This window comes from Coffea arabica, chromosome 1e (genome assembly GCF_036785885.1).
Source record: "Coffea arabica cultivar ET-39 chromosome 1e, Coffea Arabica ET-39 HiFi, whole genome shotgun sequence".
NCBI classification, from domain to species: domain Eukaryota; kingdom Viridiplantae; phylum Streptophyta; class Magnoliopsida; order Gentianales; family Rubiaceae; genus Coffea; species Coffea arabica.
In genome coordinates this window covers 2,058,969-2,084,136 of record NC_092311.1, presented here as the reverse complement: position 1 = coordinate 2,084,136, position 25,168 = coordinate 2,058,969, and the positions used below count along the sequence as shown (strand labels likewise).

Here is a 25,168-nt window from a genome sequence, read left to right as displayed (position 1 = left end):
TCCCTTGAGTCTCAAGATTTACCTTATTGAAAGTAGAATAGTCGGTGATGAATTTTGATGTAGTTGCCTCATGTGTACAAGATGCTTTGAAATGGGAGATTTGTGATGCACACCTGATTTACAATGATGACCAATTGTCTTTATGTTAGCTTTTGAGGTCATTCTATAAATTCCAAGTTGGTATTCTGTCTTAATAAGTATTGAAATAAAATTTGTTAAGAAAAAAGTGGATTTTCAACCACTATCTGTTTAATCTGTACAAGTTAAAAAGATGAGTCTTGATGCATGGTCCCAATGTTGATTATTCCAATTATAATTCACACCATTTTTAGTTTCTAAATACCATTTAAGTGTCCAATAAATAAACAAATGAATATGCTATACTTTTGAAAGTTCAAATGAGATATCACTTCTCTATGTAGTTCTATTATAAAAGTGAAATATACTCCAAACCACAATATAGCTTCATACAGGTCTAACATACACCAGACAAAACCCCTAATCAGGGAAAAAAGAAAGAGAGAATACACCTAATTTTTAATTAACAGTAGAAGCTACTTGAGAATTTACCTTTAATGTACATAACTAAATGCACTTACACCTTTCCCAGAATAAAAAAGAGAAAAAAGAGAGCATATATTCACTTCACAGTATCCAAAACAAAACCATGATTCACCTATAACTGACAGATCACGGATTCGAATCATCAAAAAGGTAAGTGAAAAATTACTGTTGATCCTCCTTGAAAAAAGAAAGCAAAACCACGCTTGCATGCGTCGGCTTGCCTTCTTTAGGCAGATGGCGGCTTAAAGAATTGCTTCTACCAATTCTCCAGATATATAGACAGCCCCCTCCACATATTGCCTTCATCTACATTTCCTGATTAGTTAGAAACTAAGTTTCCAGTGCATAATTTCTCAATGGCCAGTACTATCTCAGCCTTCAACATCTCCACCATTGCCATCCTCATTTTCTTCATGCCTATTCATGTCACCTGTAAGCAAAAGCATGAGTTTGTCAAAGAAATTAACAAAGAAGCACTCGAACTAAGAGCAGAAAAGCTAAGCCATTTTAGATTCTTCTGGCATGATATTGGCACTGGTATGCACCCCACTTCAGTCACAGTAGTGAAGCCACTACCAAAATTCCGTAATGGGTTTGGCTTTGTTAACGTGATCGATAATCCAGTGACCATAGAATCTGAGCTGAGCTCCAAACTAGTTGCAAGAGCACAAGGGTGCTATGCATCAGCTTCACAAGCGGAGTTGGCTCTGTTGATGATAATGAATTTTGTTTTTGTTGAAGGGAAGTATAATGGAAGCACTATCACCTTGCTAGGGAGGAATCCGGTGTTCCACAAGGTTAGGGAGATGCCGGTGATCGGGGGAAGTGGGCTTCTCCGGTTTGCTCGGGGCTATGCTCAGGCTAGAACTCATTCCTTTAATCTCAAGACTGGTGAAGCTACTGTTGAGTATAACATCTATGTAATGCACTACTGATTTATGATCTTGCTTTTGTTGGTACTAGTAAGTGTTTTTTTTTAAACCATCATAGTTTTTTCAATAAGAAATTAGGTAGGTTTCCAATTCTATAAGCTCTCTGGAGCTTGGTCTGGTGGTTGAGGTTGCTGAAAATGGAACCTTAGATCCCTAGTTCGAACCTTGCTGCCAGCAAGTTGTAGAGGGTAGGGAATAGTCTGCAGGGTCCATTCCCTGCGCGACACCCTTAAAAAAAAAAAGGTTTCCAATTCTATAGCAATTATCTCTATGGGATATATTGACCGAAGTTTATCATCCAATTCAATATCGTCCAATATTATTCTATTTTTTAAGATAATCCAATAGGAATCCATGAAGTTAGTACTTAGTCCATATATACTTGGAGAGGAAAAGTTGTGGGGGTTAAACAATTTAATTGAGTCGAAGTTCTAGTCAATTATATCAACAAAATTGTTTCATTGCGGGAGAAAGGAAAATCACATGACAGGAGATTGGGAGTTCATGTTAAAATGGATCCGGAGTGTATAATGCATGTACAATGATCTGCTGAGTTTTCAGAAAGTTGTGATTATATGTATAGTTCATAATTCACTTAAACAAGGGTATTGAATCATTTTTTAGTTTTGTATACACAAGATTATTTTAAGTGAAAAGAACTAGTGATTTTATAGCTTATTAATGTGAGACAATCTCCAAAAAAAAAAAAAAAAAATCTCACATATCGACCATAAAGGTCATAAATTTATGATGACACTTTGTACCAAAAAGAATTACAAAGAAGCAAAAATTTTAAATACCCAAGTCTTTTTTTTTTGGGTCAATCGGAGACCTAATTGCCAGTTACGTAATAGTAGCACAATGAAGGAAGGAAACATCCATAAAATCTGGTGACAAGTTCCCAATTTCCACACCCATGATCTGATTTACAAGTTGAATATCCACTTGAGAATTCGACTCGACTCTAGCATGTCAAAACTTCAGATGCCATGGCAAAGTGCCCACAAATCAGCTGCCAAGCCCAATCTCCTAGAAACTGAAGAATGATTACAAAGCTTAAACATTAAAGGCTGAAGCCCGGTCTCGTAGAAGTTTACAGGAACATGGTGCATATTGTCAGCCCAACTGGGCAATGATGGAGTTCATTTTCAAGATGGGCCTAATGAGACATCAGAGGAGTCTGGAATTTTCTGGAGTACTCCAGCCCAATATCAACTTCACAGAAATCTGGAGTCTTCTTATGCTTCATTTAGGGTCCGTTTGTTTCGGGTGAAAATGTTTTTCAGGAAAATATTTTCCTAATTTCCCGTGTTTGGTTGCACAAAAGTTACTGAAAACATTTTCCTATGTAAAATATTTTCACTCATCTTATGGAAAACAACTTCCCTTCCAAACTTACTGAAGTTGTTTTCCAAAATGCATGCATCCCGCCTGTAGCATGTTCCAAACTTACTGAAAATATCTTGTAGTATGTTCTTTTTTTTTTTAGTATAAACAGAAGGATTCGAACTCAAGATCTCTTCCTTACACTCCCTCCCCCGTACCACCCAACCCAACCCAACTCTCCCCCTAGTATATTCAAAATAATAAAAAAAAAAAACCTCATCCTACTCATTCTATGCTAGTAATTAATTATGTATAATAGGGACATTCTTTTCTAGAGAAACTTTCAGCAGTGAGAGTGCAAGATATATGTCACAATAAGCATTGCATGTGATTGATATTTAACACTAAATGGCTAGCAATTTGTTTATTGCTTAAGGAGATATTTTTTATTCATATATACATTTCTCCAAGATTTTTTAAAGTTAAATAATGAGATAAATTTTCTTATTTTGCATGAGAAGAAGTATGTAGTTATAATGTGTAGAAAATAAAGATAGAGATAAAAGTGAAAATATTTCAAAAGTTAAACAAACACCAGAAAAATGAAGTAAGAAAATATTTTCAATAAACTAACCAAACATCTGAAAATAATGAAAGAGAAATGATTTTCATGAAAAATTACTTCCACGGAAAATATTTTTCCAAGGAAAACATTTTACTGCCAACCAAACAGACCCTTAGACCATTTGACTTTCTCACTCAGTCCATTTTTTTTTTAAAAAAAAGAAAAAGAAAGGTCTCCAAATTCACATTTTTGTCCAATCGAAAAATATAATTAGCACTCAATTGCTTATTAATGTTTTTGTCTAATACTTATCTACCACGTCAATTAGCCAACAATATCTGTATGCCGCCTGTGTTTGAATAATAGATTATTTGAAATAATTTTTTTGAAAAAATAATGTAGCATTTTTATAATGTATGTGAGATAAAGAGTAATTAAAAAATATATTAATAATATAAATAAATAAATTTTGACAAATAATATACTATCTATTATTGCATTTCAACACCTATTTCATCATGAGATTATAGTTGAAATTAAAACTTTTGAGTATTTTGTATATTAAAAAAAATCAACGAGATTATATTAAACAAACATAGATATACCAACATATTTATGATGTAAAGTACGAGTATTTATAATGAATTTAAAAATATTTTTTGAATAATAATTATTTATCATTTTTTTTAAATAATTATCTATAACATCAATCACGCAACAATCCCTACTCCATCTTGCTATCTATTATTGTATTTCAACCACTATTTTGTTATGAGATTGTAATTGAAATTAAAGATTTTTAGTATCTATTTATTCACACATATTAAAAAAATCAAGGAGATTATACTAATAAACATAGATGTACCCGATATAATGAATTTAAAAATATTTTTGAATAATAATTATTTATCAATTTTTTTAAAATAATTATCTATAACATCAATCACACAACAATTCCTACTCCATCTTGCTATCTATTATTGTATTTCAACCACTATTTTGTTATGAGATTGTAATTGAAATTAAAGATTTTTAGTATCTATTTATTCACATATATTAAAAAAATCAAGGAGATTATACTAATAAACATAGATGTACCCGATATCCCTACTCAAACTTGCTATCTATATTGCATTTCAATCGCTATTTTGTTATGAGATTGTAACTGAAATTAAAACTTTTAACTATTTTATTTATTCACACAAATAAAAAAATCAAGGAGATTATATTAATGAACATAAATATACCAACAACATGTTTATGTCAACTGTTTAAGATGTAATTGAAAATATTTTTTAAAATAATAATCTGTCCAAACAAATCAATTATTTACTATTTACCAAAGTAATCCTTGTTCGGATTGCCATATTTCTTCAAAAAAATTATGTCTTTTCTAAGAATTGATTTTTTAATAAAATTTTACTATTTACCAAAGTAATCCTTGTTATGATTGCCATATTTCTTCAAAAAAATTATGTCTTTTCTACGAATTGATTTTTTAATAATTTTTTTTTTACATTTTCTACGGATATATTCTTTGCGAGAACTCTAGAAAATAATAACAAAAAACAGTTCTTCTCACAAGATAAGTACTACTGATATCAAAGTCCAGCTGTCAACAATTCAACAGGGAAGTGTTGAGAATGGACTTGTTTGGACAGTACTTTTGCTTTGCGGAGTTTACTACAGCAAGTTAATTTTTGAAATTCTTGTTTGGACACGTCGGACTACAAGTTTTGGTTAGCCGCGATGGTTGACCCCACAAAAGCCATAAAAGGAAGAGAAATTCTACTTGTTCACGTGAAGTGCCAGATAAACGAATTTAATGTCCCATCTAGGGCCAGACACCCATGCTTTGTCTGGCCCGTGATCCGTCCGTTGGTCTTTGTAACAAAACGACCTGCAAAACCTTCGTTTAACTCTTTTCTCCCCCAAAACAACTCTATGCAGCTCTGTCCTCCTGCAGAATCATTTCACCCCAAAATCTTAAATTGCCTAACTTGCTTGTGCGACCAAGTACCGAAGAGGAAGATTTGCAGAAATCGGTTGGCTGTGAAAGTGGGTTGATTAAGCGCTTGGTTTGTTCTAAAGGGTCTGAACGAAGAAGGAGATCGTCTGGGTTTTGGCAAGCCATAGGAGCAGACGGCGTTGTCAATACCGAACACAGAAATCAGAAATCCAGAAATCTTTTGCGGAAAATCGGAAGGCCAGACTTCTCTATCCAAGTTAAAATCAGATTTGGCAGGTATAATTTTGATATTATCATTTCCTGTCTGAGATTGGTAATATGGTTTAACTACTCAATTTCATGATTTGGCCGGGATTCTTAAGTGTGTATTTTGTAGGTCACATATACCCAAAGCCCCTCCCTCGTTTGCCCAATATATATTCACCCGCCCTTCAAAATCCTTTTTGGTTTACGCATATATATCTACATTCCCTAATATTCACAGATTACGTGTAATTTGGAAGCCAATCCCAATTCAGTTTTCTTCTTAATCAGTCGGCCCTTTTTTCTAATGTTTTGATCAGGCCATTCACTAGATTTTCAAAATGCTGAAAATGTTGGTGCTATTGCTGGTATCCGTACTAATAGTTTACAAAATTATGCTCTTCTGATTTCATATATGTTGTCAAATAGGTTTCCTTTATATAATTGAGATGAATATATTGGATCTACTAATCATGTTAAAATTTCATATTTTAAAATTAAATCCCCGATCACTTAGAAGTACCAATGACGCAGAGGAGGTTCTGCCATGCTCGTTACTTTTTGGTTGAAGCTGCTGGTACAACCTTTTCAATGAATAAAAGGAGCTCCTCTTTTCAATTAATGTCTGCATTAAGAATATACTACTCTTGCCCTGGCTTAGAATATTATTGATTAGCACTCCTAAAACATGCTAAGGGATCAATAACTTACATCATTAAATATAATTCTAAGGGATCAATTCTGTATACAGAAAAGTATCCAACCAATTCTAGTCATAGATTACCATCCGGCAATTAATTAGCTAATTGAGCAAATAAGGGGACTATGATCAGAAAAATAAAAAACATGGACGAGAAACCCTAAATCCATGTAGTTATCTGGCAATTTGTAGCATAATTTGTTTCTTAAAAGATCCAAAGGCTTATAAATAGAATGATCTTGTATAAATTTTATAGAAAACTCGACTATATCCTTTTAACGTTTTGAAGACTTTGCCTTCTATTGCCGGCCATATTCATCAGCTTACAAAGCGACAAAATGGTTTCCCAACTGATCCAAAATATCGAATGGATGCATAGGGAAATATTTTATAACCCAGTAGTAGTTCCCCATCCTTTCTTTATAATAATTGCTCATTCTCGGATATTACCTCCATATGTACCAGTGAGCATATCTGCCTGCTGCAATAAATATTCCTCAGGTGGTTTATGATCTAGTCCGAGGTCCGTGCGTGCCATGACCTTTTGGCCGAAGTAGAGCACCAGTAAATGCCCAGCAAGCGGAGGAGATCACTGTCCGGCCCTACTACTCCACCCCGTCTTTCTGAACCTTCATCCGTCCACTCCGCCACAGACTCGAACGACTACATCCAGTCCCTCGTCAACTATTTCAGAGTAAGTTTGGACTCTATCCAAGTTAACTGGCCTCTGTTCTCAAATCAGTCCATTCATCAATCCCAAATAAAAAATTTTGAGTAGTAAAAGCTAATTACCTGCGCTCTTATATTCTTAGGCAGACCAGATTGTATCTCGAACCATTCCCGAGTCCATGGATAAGTATTTGCTATTTGGTGTATACGACCATGATCTCTATTATTTTTACCGTATAATATAGTTTGTATGAGTACTTGTACACGAGCTCTTTTAAGCCTTAATATTCTTATCACTTTGTCCCATATTTAAAACATGTCTATGAATTATAATGGGTTTAAATTTATAGAGCTCGTGTCACTGGATAAATCGTATTTCTGATTCGGTGGGCATTGAAATTCGTGGATCCAAGCTTTGCACTTGCTTTGCTGCAGTGGCTTTGATAAATAGGATTTTAGCCGTACAATGAATTGCCATGATCTTGTAATCTGTCAATTGTTCTTCCTTCAACCAGATTGTTATTAATGCTTAGCAATCCGTTTGGTTTCCTTGTTTCAGATGCCACGAGACCACACCACGGCAAAGGCCCATTGGGATGAAAATATGGAGATTCATTTCTGTATGACATTCGTCGAGTGGAAAAGGAGTGGGGAGTGGAATCCAAACGTTGCATCAGAGGCCAATTGGATGAAGCTTGCTGCGCACTTGAATGCCGCCTAGGGGAAGCAATATGCATGGACAGTGTACCATTCTAAACTGGCACGGTTGAAGAAGATTTGGCGCTGCTTTGCCAAGTTAAAGGGTCTGCGACAAACTTCCGAAACTGGTATTGGTTGGGACGAGAATAGGAGGTGCTTCTTGGGAGAACCCTCTCAATGGAACAATTTGTGCCTGGTATTTTTTAATTTCGACGTAAAATTCAGTTCCAAAGCAGAACTAAAAACTTTGGCCTTATCTTTTTGCCATCATTCACTATTCGGTTACCTGTTCATGATATATTTTGATTAAGGGAACATATACTACTCTTGCCTGGTATCTATATGTTGATTAAGGGAACATATACTACTCTTCAAATGTACTTGTTGTCCTCTCAATTATAAAAAACCAGTTTACATCAGATTTGCATACTCTTGTTTCTCAGTCCTTGTTTTGTCTTTGATTCAGGAGAATAAGGATTATGGATACTTTAGATCCGGCCAATGTGTCGACAAATACGCAATCCTGCACGAGGTCTTTGAAGCAGAAACCGCCACAGGGAGTCAAGCGCAGGCATCTTCAGTACCGCCTTCAATTTACAATCCACGCAAACGAGCTGGCCAAAGTTCTGGGCAGGTTTTCTCATCGCCCCTGGGAGATGAAATCTACAATGCCGGGCAGGGGACTGGTTTCGATGAAGATACTCCAATTGCTGGAGTGAAGCGAGGTTCAAGCAGCCAGGGGATAACGAGCTCGGGCCCGAGTGCATCCCGGGGAAGCAAGTCAAGTAGAACTTCGTCTGATCCATTCGTGGAGTGTGCCAACTCACTATCCACCCTAGCGAATTCTAAGCTGCATATCAGGAGTCGCCGAGAATCTGAAAAGGATAAATTTGGACCGGAAATGGGAGCCCAGGTTGTGGAATCGTTCAAAGAACTGGACAAAGAGGTGAAGCTCGCTGCAGTTTTGGCACTCCAAGACGACAAGTGGCGGAAGACTTTCCTGAGTCTTAGTCGCGAGATGCAGGAGTTTTGGTTGCAGACTCTACAGAAACCCCCTCCTAAGGGACCCGATGGAAAGTAGACTTCACTTGGCCTTGCTTGTGTCCCTTCGGCTTAGCTTACTTTCGACTGATAGATTGGAATGAAATTGCGCTATTCATTTGACTCTTCTGGACATTGAAAAAAGATTTGTATTGGGACTTTTGGTACCAAAGCAAATTGGCTACTGCAATTTGGCTACTGCAATTGATTTTCTATGTACTGCCAATATGTATTATTTAGTTTGCATACTCTTGTCGATGTTGAGTTGTCTTTTTCCCGGTGGAATGAATTGGAACTGTTTCATTTGTAGTTATTTTGGCTTGGAGTTATATATATTATCGTTACTCCTGTATTAAACATTCAATAAGTAGCTAGCAGTTGCAGGTTGAAAGCTATGTACAGGAGTAAACCACGAGAGCTTGTCGGACTTGCCGTCTGACATATATATACTGGGTTCGCATATGTAGAGAAGTCGAAACGCATTGAACATATCATGCCTCTGGCATTCATCAGGAAGGAATTATATTCATTACTCAATTGCCGGTTACATTCTTTGGTGGTTACATATCATGGTTACTCAATTATTGACGTGCAACATTCTTTGCCAATTTTCATATACTACTCTTCTACTGCCAAATATAGATGCTCACAGATTTCGTTCCTGTCCTGGTTGGAAAAAATAACTCTTCAAATGTTAGGACTTGGTACGCAGGAGAAAATAGCAAATGAAGCACGAGTGATTTGTAACAAAAGCAAATGAAGTCATTTCTCCTCTTTTTTAATTGATTTTTCATATAACTGAAAAGATCTTCAACATATGAGTCAAGCATATGTACAGAACCTCTACACATACCATATTCATTATGCAAGGCCACCATCTACACAAAACTCCAAAAGAGAGGAGCAAGAAAGTAGATACTCCCACAGGCCTTTCCGATTTGTGCCTGGCAAAAGCTGCCCACAGGTCATTTGTTTTGGCATCCAAAGATGACCTACCGACACGGTGAAATAATTGCAGACAATAATTATTCACGTGATGTCAGGCCATTGGACCCCATGCAAAAAATACCATAGTCCGAGAATAACATACGGAAAGAGAGCATGTGATAACTCAGACCTCACACAGCTCTTATATAGCATCCTCTATTTGGGCTAAACACTACTTGTTCCTGGCAACATATTTGGTGGGAAAGGTTCCAAATGAGCGACTTCGGAGATGAGCAGGGGACCAGCTCGTCTTCGGACGAAGACGATGTTCTTTTTGCTGCGGGTGCTGCGCTGCTATTTGGACCAAATGCAGAACCATACGGAGGTCCACTCCAGAAGGTGCCATGCAGGACGTCTGCGCTGTCAGGACGACACTGGGTTGAGGAAGTGCTGTCAGGCCACCATACCCGGATCATGGATGCAACAAGGCTAAACGTTGATTCTTTCATGAGGTTGTGCCAGCTTTTGGCCGAATGCGGATTTGTTCCCCAAAATCATCAGAAAAGGGTTACAATAGAGGAGGCACTTGCGATGACATTGGTCATGATGAGCCACAACATGAGAATGCGTATGATTGCTGATCGATTTAACCATTCGACGGAGACAGTACATCGAAATATTCACGAAGTCATTCGGGGCCTATGCACCTTCGCGCAATTCGCAATTACTCCAAGATGGCAGGATGAAATTCATCCGAAAATTCTTAATGACACGAGGTTTTATCCTTGGTTTGAAGTACGGTGACATTCAAAATCCTATCTCGTTGATTCAAAAAATCCTTTGTTCCAAATCCTTTGTCCTCTATATATAAAATTCTTTTTTTCAAGTATGCTGACATTCTAATATGCCAACTATTTTATTTATTCATGTTGATAGCTTATAAATGGACATGAATATTTTAATTTACATTAGGGAACCACCTAATGTTGTTGTTAAGAATTTCTACTTGTTATTGGTTGGATTTGTAATTCTGTGCTTAATATTTTAGGTCATCAAATAATTAACAAAATAAGGAAATGCCATATCTTTTCTTGTTTTCGGCAAAAGAGTTAATTTTGGGATTGGAATTTTGTCTAACAACACTAGGAGGATGAGCACATCATTTTTTTTTTCAGTAATGCCAACTACAGAATAAAATTTCAATTAGGAACCATCAGCGTCAGTGGACTTTTACAAACTCTAGATAGCAAATAAATTACAGGTTTGTCCACCGTCAACAGCAAGTCAAGTTTGGAAAGTGCAGGCCTATTGAGTTTTGCGTTCCCTGCGAAGAAGTCTATGCAAGTCTAGTATGAAAATTTTTAAAATTTAATCCAGACTCCAGAAAAAGGGAAATTTTTAACCAGACATAAAATTAACAATTGTTCCCATTACATGATATGCAGTGTGGGATATCATTACATGGTTACTTCAGGAAAAAGAGTTAGAAACAGCTAATCCTCTTCACGCATGAAAAAGAGTAACAAATGTCCAAGTTCAGAGCAGAACAAGTCTAACAAATGTCCCCTATATATATTGAGGATCAAGGCCTCACCGTCGCCTTTAGTTGACTTCACATGTCACCTAATTTTTCTTTTTCTTTTCCCCAATGTATATCACATTAATCACACATATGCAATATTAGTGGGACATGAGTGTGATGGCTGTATAAACACGGTAATCTATCTCAGAAACGTCGAAATAGAAGACATGCAATTTCTAAAATTTAATATATTAAATATATTTACTTATTTAATATATTAAATATATTTACTTATTAAATATATTTATTTGATTCTAAATTTTACTTATTAAATGTATTTATTTCGTCACAAAAAAAAAATTTTAATACACTTCAGCCCCCCAAAAATAAATTCCTGGCTCCGTAGCTTTCTCACTTGTCCCTCTTTGAACCTGAACTTTTTTCATCTTTAGCACTTCCACCTATTTCCATGCGTTTGATGAACTTTGCCCAGAAATCCAGAAAACAAAAAAGTGGTTGACCCCACTGGGTACATTCTTGATGTTAAAAACCAATTGGGTAGATTTGTCATGACGTTGCAGTAGAGATAAGTCTTCTGTCAGAAATTTTGGGTGTGACATGGACGAAGAGTATGCCACTGGAGTGTTTTTTTTAAATGACATTTTAATGCAGATCCATTTCAGAATCCCGAGAATATGTCCATTTTAATAATTTAAAATTTTAGGACTGCGTCGGAGCTATTGATGGGACACATATACCTGCTTGTGCCCCAAGAGGACAACAAGTGGCATACACTAATCGACACGGTGTACAGTCACAAAATGTTTTGGCTGTGTGCGACCATGATATGCGATTTGTGTACGTGTATGCCGGTTGGGAAGGAAGTGCACATGATGCCCGAGTCTTAGATGGGGCTTTGACCGGCCCAAATCACTTCCCCATGCCTCCTACAGGTAATACAAGTAATCCCTCCCTTCACGTAAATTTGGAAAGCAATTGCATATTTTTATCCCATTCCTTAGCAGACCGAATGATATATATATTGGATCTCTTAAATTGCTGTCTTAAATTTGCCTTAGCAAGTATATTTGAAAAACCATTTTTCAATTGAACATTCTTTAGTAAATCTTCCATTCAAATTGTTTATCAAATCGTACCGATATTCAATAAATTGTACGAAAGATCAGAAAGTTCGAAATGGTCAAAGCTAATTCGTTCCTATCTCATAATTGACTTAGGAAAATATTATTTGGTTGACTCCGCGTATCGAAACTTGCCCGGTTTCTTACCACCATATAGGGGACGCCAAGCTGATGTTAGTGGTCGCAGGAGGGGGAGATTTGCAACTGCGAAAGAGCTGTTTAATTACCGGCACTCTGCACTACGGAATGTCATAGAGCGAAGTTTCGGTGTCCTAAAAAGGAGATTTGCCATTTTAAGGGGAGCCGTTCCGAACTACATGATGACAACACAGATAAATGTAGTTATTGCTTGTTGTGCCGTGCATAACTTCATTAGGGATCAACAACCGAATGACATGTACTTTGCTGACGCGGAGGAGGGAGATCTAGATATTCATGGTGCAATTCCTCCTTATCCCGAGATACAGCCATTGCATTCTCCGCCTGAAGTTGTTGAGCAATGGATTGGCATGAGAGACACACTGGCTACGCATATGTTCAATGCCTATAGAAATAGGCGATAAAATGCATGAAACAGGTGAACCCATGATTTGATATTCGCTAGAGGCGCCTACAAGAATGACCAAGTACCTTTAATAATTTGTCATGCCCGACTATATATCTTGTGACCCTAAATATGGACGTTGCTACTCGTTGTAATTCTATATTTGTAATTCTTCTATATCCTGTATGTGCCTCATATATTCTTGTTGCATGTCGTTTGCTATTTCTATCAGCAAGTCAGGAGTTTTATTTTGTAGGTCTCTAGACAAGCCTTGCTGCAAAACTTAGGGCTAATTTTCCTCGACTTAGACACCTTTCCTAATTCTCCTCCTGCAGTTTAATAGTTAAAAATTAAATAAAACAACGCATCAATTACAGGTGATTACAGGTGATTGCAAACAGGATTACAGGTGATTGCAAACAGAATTCCAGCATTCTCCTCCATAGATGGTGGACAGACTTGCCCGAACGTGCAAATCCTATGCAGTCTCGTCCAATTTCCATGTTACTCGTAGTACATATCGTCCTTCAATAGCTTGATGGGTTCCCCCCAGAACAAAAACAGTTTGCATTTGACCACTGCAATGTAGCTGGCCAAAAATTCATCAGGTGCCAATTCATCAGCTCTTTAATTGCCGTGAATTGTCCTCCCACGTTCCTAAAGTGAATTGAAACTGTGGGACCCGGTCAATTTCATATGTTTGGCCCATACACACCACTCTCTGCTGAAGTGCCAAAAGTATTCAAGAATCCGTCTCTCTCCTGCAGTGGGACCGGACACCAACAAATTTGACTAAGGAAGTGAAAATTCTTCCATTCCTGACAATTTCATAATTACGGTCTAAATTCTTCCCTCCGGACTGCCACAATTCAAATTACAAACTTCCAAAACAAAACATCTTCACATATTACAAATCATACAAAACAAATTTGCAATCCAAATTTTACAAATTCTTCCTGTCCAAACAAGTCCAATGTTTCCCAAGCTGTCAAGGATTTTTTCAAAAATAATTTTGGTAAAAGAATAAATAAATAAAAAATCTATAAATCTTGTGGTGGCCAAATTTCCTAAATTAAATAAACAACCGACTTTTGTACAATACGCGTAGGAGAATCTTAGCCCAAGTCCTAGCGGACTTTTGGATAAGACCTCTTTTCAACCGACCAGATCACAGATTTCAGCTTAATCCTAACCGTTCATTCTCTTCCCAAACATCTATAAATACCCAATCCCATCCACCGACACTTACCATTTTCGCCTGCTAGTTGTGTGGTAAGATATTTGTCTGCTCTTCTTCGTCGTAGGTTTTGTTTAGGTTCTAGGGTTAGGTTTTCCCTAAATTAGATTCGTTTGCTGTGGATTTTTGCCTCAGTTGAAGGTTAGGAGCTTCAATTGATGATCATCGCTGGCTCGATCGTTGCTTCTATGGTTTGATGATTTGGTTAATTTGAAGCTTATTATCGCTAATTTTTTTATGGTGATTTTCGAGATTTAATCATGATTGTGTTTTTGGCGGTGGATCTGGTGTTTTGAAGGATCGAACGGGATGGGTACCAGTTTTTGCACTAGTTTCGGTTTGTTTATGTGGTAATTTCTGGTGGTAATTTCTGGATCATTCCAATTATCGGACAAATTTGACATCAAATTTCCTTCAAAGTTAGCCCTTTTTGGTTCTTCTTTTTGGTTTTCTTGCTGTGGTTCTTGTAGAATGATGGATTTCGGGCCATGTGGAGTGGGAAGGAACTATCTCTTGGATGGATGTGAGGGTAATCTGAATCTGGAGTTTTTATTTCATTCATATTTGTGGTTGTTATTGTTGTAGGCGGTGCTCTTGACTTTCAGTAGTTTTGGTGTGGTGACGATCGAGGATTGATGAGGAAGATTCAACTTTTACTATTGTTGGGTTTGTTGATTTGTAATTTCTGGATCGTTCTTTGTTATCAAGATTTTCGTGTTTTCTTTTTCTGGTTCTTTTGATGTTCTCGTTGTGGCGTGGCAGAATCCTAGTCTTCGGTGGGGCTAAAAAAGACTTTCTGGACGCGAATATTATACGGCATCGGGAGTGTTTTCCCTCGTCCCTTTTTTGGTTTCCCTTTTTATTTCCTGAAAAAATTAGTCGGGGAGTCTATCAGTAACTGGCCTTATGTGTTGTATTGATTTAGGGGAGCTTGGATGCAAGAGGGTTTACCCTGCTATACTGGTTTACCAAATTCGAGAGAAGTTTTCTCTGTCCTCCTTTTCTGCTGTTTGACGGAGTTTTCTGGCTATAGATGCTGAGTTGCTCAGCGAGGTGTTCGTTTTCTGATTTGCTTCATTACTTGTGTTGTGCAATATAGGATTTCTGTGATTCGGAGTTGTGGTGATAACTGAGCCTTCCTTCCTCAGATGGTAAACTGATTTGGAGGGAGTTATCTTGTCACCCATAATCTTGTGCTTCAGGAATTTATGCTTTTGGCATCTTTTGATATCTGCACGCGGTTTTATCGAGTTTTTTTTTTCTTTTTTAGAACTTACAGGACACACACTGTTGAAATAGCTTTCAACCTCTCCATTCAATTTGCCTGCACCTATTTCGCTGCTCTTCTCTTAAGTCTAGGATTGTGTTGTGCAATATAGGGTTTCAGTGATTCGGAGTTGTGGTGATAACTGAGCCTTCCTTCCTCTGGGTCTTCTCGGAGTTGCGGTGATAACTGAGCCTTCCTTCCTCAGATGGTAAACTGATTTGGAGGGAGTTATCTTCTCACCCATAATCTTGTGCTTCAGGAATTTATGCTTTTGGCACCTTTTGATATTTGCACGCTGTTTTATCGATTTTTTTTTCTTTTTTAGAACTTACAGGACACACTGTTGAAATAACTTTCAACCTCTCCATTCAATTTGCCTGCACCTATTTCGCTGCTCTTTTCTTGAGTCTAGGATTGTGTTGTGCAATATAGGGTTTCAGTGATTCGGAGTTGTGGTGATAACCGAGCCTGCCTTCCTCGGATGGTAAACTGATTTTGAGGGAGTTTTCTCACCCATAATCTTGTGCTTGAGGAATTTATGCTTTTGGCACCTTTTGATATCTGCACGCTGTTTTCTCGAGTTTTTTTTTTCTTTTTTAGAACTTCAGGACACACACTGCTGAAATAGCTTTCAACCTCTCCATTCAATTTGCCTGCACCTACTTTGCTGCTCTTTCTCTTGAGTCTAGGATTAGGTTTTCCCTAAGTGAGATTCAATTGTTGTGGTTTTTTGTTTCAGCAGAAGGTTAGGATCTTCAATTGATGATCTTCACTGGGTTCGACCGTTGCTTCTATGGTTTGATGATTTGATTAATTTGAAGCTTATTATCGCTAATTTTGTTATGGCAATTTTTGAGATTTAATCATGGTTGTTTCCGGGCAGTGGCTCTGGTATTTCGAAGGATTGAACGGGAAGGATACCATTTTTTGCAGTAGTTTTGGTTTGTTTTTGTGGTAATTTCTGGATAATTCCAATTATCAGACAAATTTGACATCAAGTCTCCTCCAAAATTAGTGCTTTTCTGGTTTTTTTGATGTGCTTACTGTAGAATGATGGATTTCGGGCATGTACAGTGGGAAGGAACTCTCTCTTGGATGGATGTAAGCGTAATCTGAATCCTGGAGTTTTTTTTTCGTATCTGTGGTATGGTTATTGTTGTTCTTATTGCTGTAGGTGGTGCTCTGGACTTTGAATAGTTTTGGTGTGGTGTCGTTCGAAGATTGATGAAGATTTGTGTTTTTACAATTGTCGGGTTTGTTGATTAGTAATTTCCCGATTGTTCTTTGTTATCAAGATCGTCGTCTTTTCTTTTTCTTGTTCTTTTGATGTCCTCCTCGTGGCTTGGCAGAATCCTAGTCTTAGGTGGAGCTGGCAGAATCCTAGTCTTAGGTGGAGCTAAAAAAGATATTGCATCCGAATATTATACGATATTGGGAGTTTTTCCCCCCTCCCTTTTTGGTTTCCTTTTTTATTTCCTGAAAAAATTAGGCGGGGAGTCAATTAGTAACTGGCCCTCTCTGTTGTATTGATTTAGGGGAGCTTGAATGCAAGAGGGTCTGGTTGCATTTTTTATCCTGCTATACTGGTTTACAAGATTCCAGAAGTTCTCTGTCCTTGTTTTCTGCTGTTTGACTAGGGAGTTCTCTGGCTAAAGGTGCTGGTTTGCTCTGTGAGACAGCTGTGTTCGTTTTCTGATTTCCTGCATCAATCTGTGTTGTGCAATACCGGGTTTCAGTGATTTGGAGTTGTGATAACTGAGCCTTCCTTCCTCAGATGGTAAACTGTTTTGGAGGGAGTTATCTTCTTACAATCTTTTACTTAGGAATTTATGCTTTTGGCACCTTTTGATACCTGTACACAGTTTTGTTGAGTATTTTTCTTTTCAGAACTCCGGGAGAAACACCATTGAAATAGCTTTCAACCTCTCCATCCAATTTGCCTGCACATACTTTGCTGCTTCTCCATCAGAGTTATCTTTGCCCATTTGTTGTCTTCAGGGTTTTGAATTTATTTTGGTTCCATATGGTCCTCAGATGCTTAGGATTGTGTCAATATGGCAATATTGCTGCTGTCAGGTATTTCTTAGCTTTTAAATTCTGCCATCAAAGATGTTTTTCTAGGTAGTTCCCATAGAATTTTCTTCTTGATCCGAACAAGAATCAAGTTTATGCTTGTTACATGAATAGGTTTAGTGTTATGGTAGATTATCTGAATTTGTCAATTCATTTGTCAGTTCTCATCTTTGCATCCAATTTCATTTTTGTTGGCTTTTTGTGTCACTGGCAACTTTAATGAGAGGAAGGTCTCTTGTATGTTATTCTGTGAATTAATTGGACGTATTTGAACATAATCTCTTATTTGGGGCTCAACATTGGTGTTTCAGTCGTTGCTTTAGGTTGTGTTGCTGCTATATGTCGTGGCTCTGGGTTTCAGCAATTTCTCTGTGGTGTTGATTGAGGATTGATCTTGAGGTTTTGCGGTTTGTTGATGTAGTTATTCTTGAATGGTTCTGGTTGATGTTTAAAGGTTGTCTTCTTTTCTGGTTCTTTGATGTGGTCTGAGAATGATGGAGTTCTGCGTATGGAAGTAATTCTTGGATGGAGGGAAGCAAAAAAGAGCTTCTTGGATGGATGAATGTGATAAATCGGGAATTTTTTTCTCTGCCAACCAATTCTTTCTTTTGCCTACAAATAGCTGGTATTCGTTGGTAATAGCTTATCTGTTGTCTTCATTTTAGGGAAGTTTGGATTGGAGCATTCGCGTCATTTGTGTGACCTGCTATTACAGCTTACAAGATTTTGGAGGAGCTCTCTTTCCCTACTTGTTTTTCTGTTGTTTCCTTGAAATTGATTAGGAAATTTGTGGATTTGCTCCTTGTTCTCTAATTTCCCATATTACTATGGTGCTGCAACTTAGGGTTTCAGTGAAGTGATTTGTGATTCTTGGATGGATGGAAGCAAAAAAGAGCTTTTCTTCGATGGATGAATGTGATAAATCGGGAGTTTTTTTTTCTGCCAAGCAATTTTTTCTGTTGCATAAAAATAGTTGGTATTCGTTGGTAATAGCTTATCTATTGTCTTCATTTTAGGGAAGTTTGGATTGGAGCGTTCTCGTCATTTGTGACCTGCTATTCCAGTTTACAAGATTTTGGAGGAGCTCTCTCTTTCCCTACTTGTTTTTCTGCTGTTTCCTTGAAATTGATTAGGATATCTGTGGATTTGCTCCTCTCCTCTAATTTCCCATATTACTAGGGTGCAGCTTGGGGTTTCAGTGAAGTGATTCGTGCTTCAAACTTGCCTTCCCAATCTCAGATCAAGGGCTAGTTAAATTTTTTGGAGGGAGTTATTTTCTCACCTACACAAATTGTTCTTTTGTGCTAGAGGAATTTAGGGGTTTCAATGCCTTAATTATAATTTCTCTGTGAATCTTTTTGGCCTGGCGGCATGTCTTGCAGAGTCAACTTTCCTGATCCACGATGAATAGAATGGGTCATAACCAAGTGCATCTCTGTGCTTATTCAAGTTTATTTGTATGGGTGGGGTTCCTGGTATTTTGCTCATTCAGCTTGATCTGAAGAAGTGTTAAGGCTATGCATATTGGTCTGATTGCATGGTAAATTATCGACAGTTTTTATTTTAAGATTATTCTCATCTTTGTGCCAAGTCTTTGTAGGCTATTCATGTTCTCATACTTCTTTGCAGAACTCTCTACTTGAGATGGAACATGGGCTTTTTGGATGCGATGTTTCTTAGAATTATGGGATGCGGTTCTTCTTGGAATTATGGAATTGATGTGATGGTGATCCTTAATTTTGAGTTTTGCTTTCTGCTTTATTTTTGTATTGCTGTACTCAGTTGCTCTGGTTTTGAGCAGTTCCCCTATAGAGTTGATTGGTAAAAAGACGGTAAAAAGATTTTGAGGTTAATGACGGTTTGTTTTGTTCTTGGTGATTTTTCAAGATTTGTCTTCTCTTCTTTGGCTCTTTCGATGTCATTTTCTCAAGATGTCATTTTTCAAGAATAGTGGATTTCTGGTATGAGGAGGCTAGAAGAGCTCTCTCTTGGATGGATGTGAATAAAATCGGGAGATTTTCTTTTCAATCTGGTCTTTCTTTGTTCTCTCTTGCCTGAAAAAATCAGGGTGGTGATGGCTTCTTTCTGTTTTGATTTTAGGGAAGCTTGTTCCAGGAGTGTCGGTGTGTTTGGTACCCTGCTAACTGGTTTTGTAACAAGATATTGGATAAGCGCTCTCTTTCCCTACTCTCTTTTTTTTGACTGTTTTGTTTAAAAAATGATTTTCTCTGCTTGTTCTTTAATTTACTATGTCTGTGTCGAATCAGAGGGGTGGCCAAAACATAGGTCTCTGTCCTCAGGTCGAAGGCTAGTACATTATTATAGAGGGGTTTATCTTCATACCTATGCTCTTATTATTCTTTTTTGGCTTGAGCATTTCAAGAGTTTTGGTACTTTTTGATGTCTGTAGAAAGTATAATCTAAATTCTTTGTAAATCTCTTCCTCCATAGTCCACCATGCTTGTAGAAATGCCTTATGCATTATTTGTTGTCAGTAATTTCTTGAAAGTCTCTGTTCCTGATCCTCAAGGAAAAGTTATCACTGTGTGTTTTGTTCTTGTTGATTTTTCAAGATTTGTCCTTTCTTCTCTGCTTCTTTTGATATCTTTCAAGAAAAGTGGATTTGTGGTGTGTGTAGGCGAGGAGCTCTCTCTTGGATGGATGGGAATAAATCGGGGGATTTTCTTTTCAACCTGCTATTTCTATGTTCTCTTTCCCTGAAAAAATCACTGGGGGTGGTGGGTGATGGCTTTTGTCTTTTTTGATTTTTAGGAGCTTGTTCCCGGAGTGTTGGTGCATTTGGGGCCCTGCTAACCAGTTTTGTAACAAGATTTTGGATGAGCTCTCTTTCGTTGCCTTTTTTTTTTGCTGTTTTCTTTAAAATGGATTTTCTTTACTCGTTCTCTAATTTGCTATATTATTTTGTGTTGAATCCTGGATTTCAGTGATTCGGAGGTGTGGTTAAAACATAGGGGTCTGTTCTGTCGTCGGTAGTTTATCTTTTGTGCATGAGGAATTTAGGGGTTTTGATACCTTATTTGTAATTTTTCTGTTAAACTTTTCTTATTGTTTGTTACCTGGTCTGGCAATAATTCCTGCAGAGTCAACTCTCCTGATCCATGAGAAATGGATTGGCGTATAACCAAGTGTTAAATTCTGTCATCTTAACATGTTTGTATAGGTAGGGTTTTTGGTGTTGCCGATTCATCATGGTCTGAAGAAGAATGAATGCTACATTTATCAGTTTTGATAAATATGGCAGATCTACAATTTTTATTTCATCTTTGTGCCAAGTTGAAGTCTGTGTTGGCTATTCATGTAATCACACACTTACAGAATTCCAGTGAGGGTGGTGACAGAGTATGGTACTCTTCTGATGTCAAGCCTATTATATAATTTAAATTTAATTTAAAATTTTCATGATCCTTTTCTTCTATAGTCCATCATGTTTATGGGAATACCTTATGCATCAATTATTCTGGCAGTAATCACTTGGGAAGTCCATGTTCCTGATCCTCATTTAAGAGTACAGATTTGTGTATCACTGCTTAATCCCAACTGTTAGTTCCTGGACTCCTGCAACCAGCCCTAATTCACCTCCACTGATTTTGCGGCTGCTCCATTAATTTCCGATTAGCTTAATCCCAGGCCCTTCCTTTCTTTGGGGACTGTTTTCTTGTTAACTCATATAATTCTGAAAAGAATTAACGTTATGCTTGGTATGCTAATTTGTTTTGATGGTATGTATATAATCTAAATTTCTGGATGGTGGCAACTAATAGACGGCTCTGATATTGGTTTTCATCTTGGTGTCAGAGTTTAAGTTGGGTTCTGATGTCCTGGTATCCCTTGCAGAACTCTAATCTTAGCGAGAGGATTGTGAAGAAATAGAGGTCTCTTGGATGTTCTGATGTCCTGGTACTGTGGTTAGAGGTCTCTTGGACGTTATTCTTTTTCAGATGTTCTGATGTCCTGGTACTGTGGTTTGAATCATGGAATCTCTCTTCATGCTGTCCTGTTGTGTTTGTTGAAAACATTACTGATGCATTCGTCAGGCTTTATAATTTGTTTAATTCTGCAGATTGGATATAGGAGCTTTGATCATGGTTAGGTGCTCGAGTAACAGGTTCAAGAAAAATGTTTTATTCGTTATGAGTATTCATGAGCTTTTGATGGATGAATTCTGAATTAGTCATGATAGTTACCCTGTTATGCTGTGTTTTCAGCGTTTTACTATTGAAGTTCATTAGGAAGTATTTGAAAGAATAAAGGGTGCATAGAAATATTTGGTTTGTCGTGTTCGTCAGGGTCCGGTATAAGTTCTTGGAAAATTTTGACATCAATTAGCTTCTTGATCTGTTAAAACTGTCACTATTCGATGTTCTTGCATAGAATGACAGATGGGGGGTGAATTATCAGAATTAGGGGATGCAAAGAAGAACTTCAGAGGAATGGGAAAAATTATGGTTTACCCTGATCCTGATTGATTTTGCATATGCTGTGTGTGATTATTGCTGGGCTTATTATTAGTCTTATCTGGTTTCCATTTAGGGAGCTTATTTGCAAGAATCTCTGGTTATATTGTTACCTGGTATTGTGATCTACATGATTTCGAAGGAGCTCTCCTCTCGTGGTTGTGCCTGGTTTTCTTTGTGGTTTAATTTCAGGAAGAGCTGGGAGTTGAACTCAGATGTATGTTTTCAAGCCTGAATTTCTGCATTACTAACCCATCCTAGTTGCATGCTACTGATCACCCATGAAATCGAAGCAGATGTAGAGGTTTTTTTTATCCCTGATCATTTGTAATGGATGTCTTGAGCGCAACTGCAGTGTCATTTTGTTTGTCCTGGTTTATTCACGACGGTGTTTTTAATATTCAATGAAGTTTGCAGATTCTGCTTTGATAGCATGAAAGGAGTTTTGGTGGGTCTTTAGCAAAGTTTTGTATATTCTTGTAGCAAACATGCTTATTCCAGTGAATTTAAGATATCCAGAAATTGGGATTTTCTATTTTTGTCTCCTTTCAAGTCATATAGATGGTAAAGATGTGGCTCTTCCTAGTCTACATGGAATTTGATTGACGATTTTGATGTTTGAATGTGGAAAGAAACTTCTGATATGCCATGGGGTGCGGCCTAAGATGCAACTCAGTATGGGTTCATGGTCATGGCGAAGTAGGTATATTTCTTGCCTCCTATCGTTCTTGGGCTTTTGGTGTGTGGTATTTGGTATGTCCATTATTGTTGAAGAGGGTCTAACGGGAGTCTTCCTCTATCACCATTGAATACTCAGCTGCTAGCGTTCATCATCTACAGTTGAATGGAAGAGAAATTCGGTTATTCTCAGTTAGATTCAGTCATGTTAGAACAGATGCATGCAATATCTGCTTTCGTAGTCATGTAAGAACAGGTACTGGTATTGTTCAGTCATGTAATAACAGATGATGTCATGTAAGAACAGGTACTGTTATTGTAGTCAGTCATGTAAAAACAGATGCATGCAATCTGTTTTTGTAGTCATCAACTTACATACCACTGGTACTGGTATTGTGTGTGAATTTCATTTCATACTTGAATTTTGTGATCCTCTGGTACGTAGGTTTAGTATGCAACTTTAAAGTGCATGTAACTGAATTCTGTCGTCCTTGGGAAGAAGCTGTTGGACAATCTTTGCTTATGGTCCTAACAGATATGGTGTGGCATCAAGAGGTCCAATCTAAGATCGGCAATAGTATGCGTTGCTGTTTTGGGAGATGGTTCCATTTTGGCAGGCCCTGGCACAGGTTTTTATGTTCATATATAACCATTTGTAAATGATTGACAAATTGAGAGGAATCCAAATGCCTTGTTTACGAGTATCGAAAATCATTAATTTGGTTGAAGTGCGTACACAACTTTGAGGTTGATTTCGTTGGATTTTTCATGAAATGAAAGAGTTCCTGTTTTCCAGGTCAACTTATCATTAGTTCTATATGGTTTGCCTGTGCAGCTTAAGCCCCTGTGATTGTATGACTGTCCCATAAGTAGGGTCTATTTTTTGGATGATTGCAATGTATAATATTTGATCTTTATCAGTCTCTAGCATTATGATTTTTTTTCAAATTTTTTATTTTATTTTATTTTGTATGTAAATCTGTTTTATATCCCATTCTCTTCACTGGAGCTTTCCTTAAACCTTTTCGAATTCTTTTTGGTACAATGCTTGCATCATATTTGTTTCAGTGGTTGATTCCCCTAATTTGCAAGTCCGTAACTAATGGTGATGATTTAGTTGATTTAATGGTTAAGTCTGCAGTTATGATAAAAGGTGAGACTTGGTATGAAAACAAGAGAAGAAAATAAGTATATGGCAAGTCTTGGTATTCGTTTGGTGTGTCGCTTTGAAGGAATATGTAGTAATTTGTGACATAAGTCTGCACTCTCTTCTCTATTGTTCTTGATTGTGGCCTGCTTGTTTGTATGTTTGTGCTGTTTTGTGTGGTAGTATGCTTGTAACTCTGCCTGTCTCCACAGACAGCCGGTCCCAAGCCCGGGAAAAAGAGGAGGGAAAGCCTGATCTTACACGATAGTATGGTTCTTCTCCAGGTCTTCCTAGTGAAGTTAACGAGGCAGTTGTGATCTGGGAAATACTTGCTGATGCTCTTCCTTGTGAGGGTATCTTTCCTCCTCTTTTCTTTTGGTGGATTTGTGGATGGCTGGGGGGGTTCCATTCATACATCGTACAATTTCTGCCGAGGGGTACGGAATGTTACAATGGTTTGCCTAGTATACGATGCATAATGATGTGTGTTTTTTACTCTCTTGATTTGCCTGGTATGCCCAAAATTATATAAATATTAGCTTGAGTGTAAAATTGGGTATCATGCATAATTTAGAGAATTTGCCTACATGTCGAGATTTACAATTTAGCTACAATTTGAACTTCATTAGCCTTATCCTCTTTACAGTCCATTATTAACACTAATACAAACACTTATCGCCAATATCCGATGATAGGTGGTGGTAGATACTACTATAAATTCAACAATTAAGCACTCTATTGAAATTACTCAGAAAATAATAATAAATGAGTACAACGATTATTAGATGTTTATATGCCCTACAAAATTTCCAACAGAAATTTCAATAGACAAAAAGAAAACAAAAGCAAAGGAAAAACTCCGATTTCATAAGGAAAATAATCGCACGATCATCAATAATTCATTACATATATGTTGTACTCAACATCACCCGTCTCGGGGTCAAACCGTCAAAGTTGTGAGTTGTCTTTTTTTTTATGGTAATAATAATATTTTTATAATTTAATCTATTCTAATTTAAGACAAAAGAGTCTAAAGAGGTTATGTAAAAATCTACTTGATCAAAAGGCATTCATTTAATTACAATGGTGTTTTTTAGTAGTATTTTTTTTCATTGGTTGTAGTTGAAAAAGTGGAAAAATCAATGTTATTTTTTTCATTAATATTAGTAAAATCAATTTCTTTATTTTTTTAGTTGTATTATTGCATTTTTTCATTGTTTTTCGATATTATTATTTTTAGTAGTTTTAAATTTTTGAAGTAATAATAATAATATTATTATCATGTTTAGTAATATTACTGGTATTGTTATTACTATTACCTATTTAATAAATCTTATATATAGTGACGGTGTATACACTATCACAGTTGGATATACGACATATATGTAAAATTTGAGTTTTAAATTAAAATTCGAATTATGTGTCATGCATCTAATGATGAAAGTGTA

General features: G+C 37.0%; 3 protein-coding genes and 1 long non-coding RNA gene across 16 annotated transcripts; all 4 read left to right on the top strand.

Annotated features, from left to right (window-relative positions):
• Nucleotides 1-880: 880 nt before the first annotated feature.
• On the top strand, nucleotides 881-1,805 carry LOC113688761 (dirigent protein 22-like). The gene has a single exon (XM_027206559.2). It carries the CDS (start codon nucleotides 921-923, stop codon nucleotides 1,497-1,499), a length of 579 nt encoding a protein of 192 aa, XP_027062360.1. The 5' UTR covers nucleotides 881-920; the 3' UTR covers nucleotides 1,500-1,805.
• A 5,062-nt stretch (nucleotides 1,806-6,867) lies between these two features.
• Nucleotides 6,868-9,021, top strand: LOC113688749 (uncharacterized). Its single transcript, XM_072049719.1, has 3 exons — nucleotides 6,868-6,993; nucleotides 7,690-7,863; nucleotides 8,134-9,021. Exons 1-3 carry the CDS (start codon nucleotides 6,868-6,870, stop codon nucleotides 8,746-8,748), a joined length of 915 nt encoding a protein of 304 aa, XP_071905820.1. The 3' UTR covers nucleotides 8,749-9,021.
• An 887-nt stretch (nucleotides 9,022-9,908) lies between these two features.
• LOC113690779 (uncharacterized) lies at nucleotides 9,909-12,862 on the top strand. Its single transcript, XM_027208845.1, has 3 exons — nucleotides 9,909-10,430; nucleotides 11,882-12,110; nucleotides 12,396-12,862. The coding sequence occupies exons 1-3, from the start codon at nucleotides 9,909-9,911 to the stop codon at nucleotides 12,860-12,862; spliced, it is 1,218 nt and encodes a 405-aa protein (XP_027064646.1).
• Nucleotides 12,863-13,993: 1,131 nt separating this feature from the next.
• LOC113700368 (uncharacterized) lies at nucleotides 13,994-24,345 on the top strand. Of its 13 annotated transcripts, none has more exons than XR_003450645.2 (4): nucleotides 14,079-17,423; nucleotides 17,732-18,960; nucleotides 19,050-20,785; nucleotides 20,906-24,345. It is a non-coding gene; the product is annotated as an uncharacterized lncRNA (long non-coding RNA). The 13 variants fall into 13 exon arrangements; XR_003450650.2 differs by having other exon boundaries at nucleotides 19,050-21,395; nucleotides 21,502-24,345; XR_011815154.1 differs by having other exon boundaries at nucleotides 14,079-18,960; nucleotides 19,050-20,980; nucleotides 21,276-21,395; nucleotides 21,502-24,345.
• The last annotated feature ends 823 nt before the right edge of the window (nucleotides 24,346-25,168 follow it).

Excerpts from the sequence above, each read along its gene's own strand:
- LOC113688761 (XM_027206559.2), top strand. The coding sequence starts at position 921 with ATGGCCAGTACTATCTCAGCCTTCAACATCTCCACCATTGCCATCCTC.
- LOC113688749 (XM_072049719.1), top strand. The coding sequence starts at position 6,868 with ATGCCCAGCAAGCGGAGGAGATCACTGTCCGGCCCTACTACTCCACCC. Across the intron at positions 6,994-7,689 it reads CCCTCGTCAACTATTTCAGA|GGGAAGCAATATGCATGGAC; the intron begins GTAAGTTTGGAC and ends AATGCCGCCTAG. Across the intron at positions 7,864-8,133 it reads AATGGAACAATTTGTGCCTG|GAGAATAAGGATTATGGATA; the intron begins GTATTTTTTAAT and ends TCTTTGATTCAG.
- LOC113690779 (XM_027208845.1), top strand. The coding sequence starts at position 9,909 with ATGAGCGACTTCGGAGATGAGCAGGGGACCAGCTCGTCTTCGGACGAA. Across the intron at positions 10,431-11,881 it reads GGTTTTATCCTTGGTTTGAA|GACTGCGTCGGAGCTATTGA; the intron begins GTACGGTGACAT and ends TTAAAATTTTAG. Across the intron at positions 12,111-12,395 it reads CTTCCCCATGCCTCCTACAG|GAAAATATTATTTGGTTGAC; the intron begins GTAATACAAGTA and ends TAATTGACTTAG.